General features: G+C 40.0%; 1 protein-coding gene across 1 annotated transcript in view; it reads left to right on the top strand.

The window, feature by feature from the left end:
- The window catches only part of LOC111874209 (tubulin-specific chaperone D), a 57,688-nt gene that overhangs the window by 21,417 nt on the left and 28,106 nt on the right, over positions 1–8,165 (top strand). Inside the window, exon 11 of the mRNA XM_023869909.2 lies at positions 2,597–2,815. Within this exon, the coding sequence (XP_023725677.1) occupies positions 2,597–2,815 (219 nt within the window). The remainder of the gene's footprint in view (positions 1–2,596; positions 2,816–8,165) is intronic.

The following is an 8,165-nucleotide window of genomic DNA, read 5'->3' as shown; positions in this document are numbered from 1 at the left end:
AAAAACAAGATGGCAGTTGTTCCCCCCCCACCATACTCACCAGACTTAGCTCCATGCGACTTTTTTCTCTTCCCAAGATGAAAATCAAGTTGAAGGGGTGAAGATTTGATACAGTTGGGGAAATTCAAGCGGAAACGCAGACGGTACTAAACACCCTAACAAAGAAAGACTTCCAGGATGCATTTGAAAAGTGGCAGAAACGCTGGGATCGGTGTATGCGCTCCCAAGGGGATTACTTTGAAGGTGATGGTGCAGAATAAGATCTAGGTAAGATGTAATAGTTTTTATTAATATATTTCAGGAACTTTTGGATTGCACCATGTATGAACAAATTACACAGTTCTCATACCTCAGTAATGAAGAAGATATGCCAAGAAAAATTATTGACATGACAGTTGAAAGCCAGAGTAGTGGAACAAAAGGCAGCCATCGCTTCGCAGTGGTGCCAGAAACATGTTTCTACAGCAACAGATCAACACACAACAGTATAGGAACTAATGGATGTGGTGTTTTCTGTGTGGTCAGCACCTAGCCTATATAGAAAGACCAACAGGAAAAGTTAGTCAGTTGGAGGTCGGAGTTAGCAGTTAGCATTCATGAATTGCAAGTGAGCAGTGGCAGTTTCTGGTTGGCTGTTAGGAACCTCTGTTTGTAGTAGCCACTTTCTAGCAACTACTGCTGATGACAGAATGACAACAGAAGACTTTGTGTGTGCTACAGTTGTAGTAATTTATAGTGTGTATAAATTAGTGAGACTCTTACAGCCATTTGTAGTTATGCGTTATAAGGATCTGGTAAAACAGGTTATCAATTCAAACCCCGCATCTAGTTGCTAACACATGACAGCTGGTGTCAGAAGTGGGATTGGATTGAATTGTGCATCATTGGATGGGAACATGTGTGATGGATTCTCATGGTGGACTTGAAACGTCTGGTGGCCATCATGGGAAGTAGGCCCCGGATTTTTATGATCTAAAAACCATAAATATGAGGGTAAGTCAATAAGTAAGTTACAGATGGATATAGAACCTAAACAAATAAGAGTACTGATTTGAAAAATGCTTTTATTTCTCAACGTAATCTCCCTGTACATTGAGGCACTTGTCCCATCGTTTCACAAGCCCCTGAAAACCAGCAGCATAAACTACGTAAATGCTGACTCATACTGTAACATCCTCAGAAAACTTCATAAGGCCATTCAATGGAAGCGGATCAGGACTCCTCACCAAAGGCGTGTTGCTCTTGCATGACGTGTGTCCCCATACTTCCAACAAGACAAATGAGATGCTGTGAAATTTCAAGTGGAAAGTCCTTGAGCATCCTCCATATAGCCCTGACCTTGCTTCAAGCGACTTCCATTTGTTCGGCCCTCTTAAACATCATCTTTCAGCTGAACATTTTCCCAACAGTGAAGCTGTAGAAAGGGAAGTTACCTCCTGGTTCCCACAGCAGCCCAAAGAATTTTATGCTGCTGGTTTTAAGGGGCTTGTGAAACGATGGGACAAGTCCCTCAATGTACAGGGAGATTACGTTGAGAAATAAAAGCATTTTTCAAATCAGTACTCTTATTTGTTTAAGTTCTATATCCATTTGTAACTTACTTATTGACTTACCCTCGTGTATGCATGCACTTATGACCCCAAATTACGTCAAATATGACCTAAAAAGTGTAAGATATGACCTTAAATATTAAATGGGACCTATAATTTCACAGTTTTAATTACAACTTTTATGCTTGTATTTTCTGTATATGTCATTTAAAATTGAAGGACCTGGAATAAAATCAGGCTGATAGGATGACACACTAGTGTTATAATTGAAATGAGAAAAGGGTTAATCCAAACAGATGTACTTTACAAAACTTAATATTCACTGTTCTGTTTCCTGGGTATCACAACATGTCAAAGTGCCAACCATTTTTATTATTTCCGCCCAGTGCAATACCTGAAAACTTGCATAGTTTTTCATCATTATAACTAGATAGAACAGAAACAAAACAAGCCTAGAGACTTCATCTTGATACAGTTAAATTTTGACCACCTGTTTCTTCAACAGAACAGAACATGTCACCATCACCACCATCACTGTTGTTTGTTTATTTATTTATTGTTTATTATTTCAGTAACCTTTAATGAACTTTGAAAATATCTATATTCATTGAAGTGAGAGTTCATAAAATAGCAAATTGGTGAAAATGTTGTGTTCTTCAGTAATTAAATTTTGACCATTTTTTATTGATTTTGGCAGACTAGAGGTACCATAATGAGTGATGATCCTGAAGTTAAACCTAACTTTGAGGCAAAAGTAAATGATGTCATAAGACAAGTACAATATTTTCATGAAGAGATATAAAGTAATCTTCACTTTAATGTGCATAACTTCACTGAGAAGATGGGAGAAGTTTTGATCTTTAGATATGGTTATAAATTGAAATGCTTATAGATTTTCTATAGGAGACATTATGAAGAGATGAGATCCATAAATTAATTTATGGACAAATTGATTTTTGTGTAAAATATGAGATGTTCTTATTTTGTCTTCTCTCAAATGACACTCCCCTTTCAGTTATGACAGTGAAATGTCATGTTTGAAACAGGTGATTGGCAGTCACTACTGGATGAGTGCTTGTCTCATGAGGTTAGCAACATTCGCTCCAAAGCCGCATCAGCGTTGTCCCCTTTTTTCACCCAGTATTATCAACAAGAACATTCTCATGGAGTAAATACTGCCAGGCATGATGCAGTGATTGCCACCTATACAGAACAGTTGGCAGCAAATAGTCAGACCATTCGAATGGGCTTCTCCTTAGCATTGGGTAAGTGTTCATTTTGTTCTAACAAATCCAACAGAAATTCTTGCAGAGATTAATTTAAAAACTTAAAAATATTACCGTTTCAGTCACAGTACATACTGTCACTCCTATTATTTGTGGTAGACAGCAAAAGCATGTACAATTTAAATTCTTACATCCAAAACATAAATATGAGGCAAAAACACAACTTCACCACAGCAACTATTATCACTTCTAATCTGCAAGTTTGCAGACTATGTTGTCTCTATCCAATTAGCATGGTAATATAGACCAACTATTCAAGCAAAACTATTATTGTAGAGATATTATGTATTTGTACCTGGCTTGTTCCATATCCTAGGGTGTCAACCTGTACTTGGGTATACAGAACATAAATAAATTCAAATTCAAATAACATAAGCTCCATAGAAAAAAGTATGTTAGTCTTGATAGATAGGGGAGCCAGGCTAGCTCAGTCGTTATAGCAACTGGCTACAGGCTGGAGGACAGAGGAGTTGGAGTTTAAATCCTGGTAAGGTCAAGAGTTTTCTCTTCTCCATGTCGTCCAGACCAGCTCTGGGGTCCACCCAACTTCCTATACAATGAATACTGGGGGCTTTTTCCTGGGAGTTAAAGCGGCCAGTGCATGAAGCTGACCTCTCACCTCCAACTAGTGCTGAGGTCAAGAAAATTTGGATCTGTACATCCCCTCCTCATATGCCTTCATGGCATAGTGCTTAATTAGTTAAGCACAGGGACAGCTTTACGTTTTTTTTAACCTTTATATGTTACATCTGTAGATTGCCAAATGGAAAAGAATCTAGTTTTGACCAGTGAGTGATTAGTTTACTATGTGTAATTGCAAACACTATTGGAAGTTGCCCAGAAGATGGAAAAGTTCATATTTTGACCATATTGTTTCTTTGTTATGGCCAGTAAGGCAAAAAAAAAAGGGAGGGGGGCAAAACTATCCCTTTAACAGGCTGTGGAGGCCCATGGGGTTGTGAGAGGTCGAGGCTCCCACATTTTCTCTAGACTGTCAGCTCACAGATGGCAGTAATGTTGTCAGCCTTTACCCCCCAGGAAGATTCCTGGTACTCAATTCTGTTAGAGGCTGAGTTGACCCCATGGCCATAGTGCGGCTGGAAGGATTAGTAAGCATTATAGAATGATGTCCAGGTAATGGAGGAGAGTCTCATTGTGACCAGTGAGAGATCAGCATAAAAGCTGATTGATTTGTAGTAAATGGTAGCCAGTAGTGTGCACCTGGTTTTGAAGTGCTACAAGTGACATATTATACAGAATTTTGTACAGGTGTGGTACTGTGGCTTTTGAAACACAACTGTAATATTATAACCTGCAAACCCAGACACACAAAATTATTTTGATGGTTTCAGTAAGATGTAATTGAATTCTGTAGAAGATTGAGTCAGATATGTTGAATTATTATGTTTACTACACTGAGAAATGTGGAAAGGAGGACTTGTATCTTGTATCTTTATTTTCATTTTCATAGATCCTTAGTGACTACCAAAGCCATCAGATATAGAACATGTCACAATTTACATACATTAGTTCTCAGAACAGAAACTAGTCCTCTGACAGCCACATTCATAAAAGGAACCATAATTATACAATTCAATAATTTACCCAACATGTACAATTCATCAACTAGACATTAATACCTTATTAAGTTAATTTCTTAGGGGCCTCCATAGTCTAGGGGTAATGTTTCCACCTCATGACTCAAGGTACGCGGGTTGAAACCCGGCGGAGGTCGTGGAATTTTTAAGGGCGGAAAAATTCAGGGAACAAGTCCTCCGGGAGGGAGGGAGGGAGGCACATGTCCCGTGTTGTAGATTTATGGCACGTAAAAGATCCTGATGTCTCTAGGAGACCTCTGAGCAAAATTAGGCAAAAAGTTTCCCGCCCAAGTAGTTTCCAATTCCTCTGGTAGATGGGGAAGTATCGGGGACTACTACCAGAGAGGACCTCGCTGGCAGAACGGGGCTCATAGCGAGCACCAGTACTGGAAGGGCATGGCGACTAGTTAGAATAATTAAAATGGGACAGTAGGTCAACAAATGGTCGCAGTGCATGGGGAAACCCACCCCCTCCAAATAATAATTCAATTCAGTTCAATTCAATTCATGTTTATTTACGTGCAATAACTTAACAGCACAGTGGCCAATTACAAAGTTAGCATGAGTATATAAGGTACTGAAAATAATTAAAACAAAATACAAATATGACAAATCTGTGAACATAAATCTAAAGAAGATTGAAATATATACATACATTTATGAAATATTACGTATGTTGCTAATACTGTTAGTAACTAAATACTAAGAAAAGACACCTGGGAGTGATAGCATAAAATTAATAACAAGTCAATAAATTAAAACCAATTACATAAGAAAATTAAAGTTAGCCGAGGTATACACATTTGTAGTGAATGAAAACACTAATCAAGTAACACCGTAAAAGGTTTGGTACATGCTTGTAAAATATTGTAACATGTTTCGTTACTGAATACGCCGTAGAGATCGTTAATTGGTTTATTCAACAATCTACAAGAACGGCTACAATTAATGATAACAATGTTACGGGTTTCCACACTTTATAAACCCTAGAACAAAATCTCTTAACACTCTCTTCAAGAGTCTTCATGTACTAATAATGCAGGAGCTATACAAATCTCCCTGAATTACACGCTCCAAATATAACTGTACTACAGCACTCACTAAGTATCGAAAGCACACGATAAGTCTTCCGCTCGCTGACTTCTTAGTTGTCGCACACGCGTCTGTAACTCGTAACTTGCGAACTGAGAACTAACTCGGAGGTAGCTTGCTTATAAACCCTCAGCAGATCAACGAGAAAACAATCACGTGGTAGGCATCACTGTTTATCCGCGTTGCCTAGCGACCGCAATATCCCTTGGTGACATCATCGCTGTTGATTTGCGTTGCGTAGCTACCAGGTTGCGGGGACTCGGCTATCTTCGGCTCCGCTCGGCTCACTTCGGCTCCGCTCGTGACGTCACCGCGGGGAGAGCGGTTGGGTGATGACTCGCCTATTACGCAAGCGCTACGTTACCGCCACGTTCTGCTGGGGAGGTAGGGCTCCTCTGTTGCGCAATATGTCACAATATGATTCAGAGAAACCGCTTCGTCTGCAAATATGTGGAGATCTTTACCCACCACGTTGGTAGCAAGGGCGCACCGAGAAGAGGGATAGTGTCTTTTTGAGGGACGAAGGTAGAGAAGTCTCGAACATGGCAAGTAGGAACACGAAGACTAGCGTTATCCAGAAGGGAGGAGCAGGATTTAAGGCCACGATAAACCTGAATGAAGAAGATGTTTACGCAGACTTAGAGGGTGCAATCTTAGTCTCTCTAAGGCAGATGTATAACTATAGGAGCTATGTGGGAAGTAGCAATAGAAACAGACAGATGCAAACTTTTTCTGGATGCGCTCAAGTTTTGCGGAGTCAGTAGACGTGATAGAATTCCAAGCTACCGAGGCATATTCCAACTTGGACCTGACTAGTGTAAGATACAGCACATATAAACAGTCAAGAGAAGAAAATCTAAAAGTTATTGAGCGTATAAGACCTAGCAGCTTTATACATTCAGAATATAAAAAATCATCATGATTGTGAAAATATAATTTAGAGTCAAAGAAAACACCTAGGTCCTTAACGCAACTGGTGCGTGTAATAGCAGTACGACAAAGCTGATACCCATAGAGCAGGACATTAGTCTTCCTTGAGTACGACATTAACACGCGTTTTGTTGATATTAATGCTCATGGAGTTGGCAGAGTACCAGTCACTGACATGATGAATGTCATTTTGAAGTAAGAAGCAATCCTGTGGAGTGTCTATGGTGCGAAAAATTTTGAGATCATCAGCAAAGATTAGAAAATGGGAATGTCTTATCGAGTTACAGAGGTCTTTAATGAATATATTAAAAAAGAAGAGGCCCCAGGACAGAGCCTTGCGACACCCCGGAAGTTACTCTAAGAGGCCGGGAGAGAGTGTCAGACACACGGACCCGAGATCTCCTGTTAGCTGGGTAACTGCCAATCCAGTTAAGGTATCCATCAGAAAATCCAAGGGAGCTGAGCTTATGCACGAGCAAAGTATGGGGCACGAGGTCAAAGGCACTAGAAAAATCAAAATAGACAGCATCAGCCTGACGCTGACTGCAGACAACAGGGGTCATAATATCTAAGGATACCAGATTAGTGGCTGTGGATTTGGATTTGGTGAAGCCATGCTGGTTGGGATGAAGTTTAATGTAATGCGAAATATGATCGTGAATAATGAATTCAAGGAACTTAGAGAAGTTGTTGACAAGGGTAATGGGTCTGTAGTTACTCACACAGGCAGGATTGCCTCTTTCGAATACAGGCACAATAGTCGCTTCCTTCCATGCAGTAGGGAATTGCTGCTGAGACAGGCTCAAGTTAAATATATGCCTAAGTACAGGAATAAAAATTGCCGAACAGCCTTTTATGACAAACCCCGGGATATCATCCGGTCCGACAGATTTAGAGGGTTTTAGTCTCTTAATGGCCTTGCAGACATCCGCATCAGAAATAGGTGCAAGAGACAGGAATTCAGTAGGTTGCGAAAGAGGGGGAAGGTCTATAGGACAATGGGTATTATAGAGGGGTTGAAAATGTTTGGCAAAGGTATCAGCCACTGCAGTAGGTTCAACTAAGTGTACACCATCAACTTGAAGCTGAATGTAACCTAAAGTATGTTTCCTGAAAGAAGACACATATTTCCAGAGATGCTGAGGTTGTGATTTCGGGTTGTTATCTATTGACTTCAGCCATCGAAGCCTGTCGGTTTTGATAGTGCTTTTAACAAGCTTACGATAGAAAATGAATTTATCATAATAGTAATCAGTTTGTTTCTTTTTAAAGGGATGGTGAAAGTAATTTTTCTTACCAATGTAGTACCTTAAGGAACTAGAGTACCAGAAAGGGAATTTAGATTTGCGAGTAGGGCAACGAGGAATTGCCTCTTCCATGGCAGCTTGAACAGTAGCATTTAGGCTGGCAACTGCATCATCAGCGGAAGTAGCTCTATATACTCCTGACCATCACACGCAGATAGGGTGTTGTAAAGCAGAGTATAATTGCTGGCGGCGAATTTTCGATGGCTGAACTTATAATCAGGATTATAGGTAATATGTGGAAGGTAGACATCAATAATTAAGGGAGGGTGATATAGATCAGGCTTGACCAAGTCAGAGTAAGAAGGAGCAGGCTTTAGATCGGTGAGATTAGAGAAGACTAAGTCAAGTAAGTTATGGTTGTCAACAGCTACAGCACACTGCCGAAGGCCAAGGAGACATGCG

This window comes from Cryptotermes secundus, unplaced genomic scaffold (assembly GCF_002891405.2).
Source record: "Cryptotermes secundus unplaced genomic scaffold, Csec_1.0 scaffold133, whole genome shotgun sequence".
In the NCBI taxonomy this organism is placed as follows: domain Eukaryota; kingdom Metazoa; phylum Arthropoda; class Insecta; order Blattodea; family Kalotermitidae; genus Cryptotermes; species Cryptotermes secundus.
This window is presented reverse-complemented; position numbering and strand designations above follow the sequence as displayed.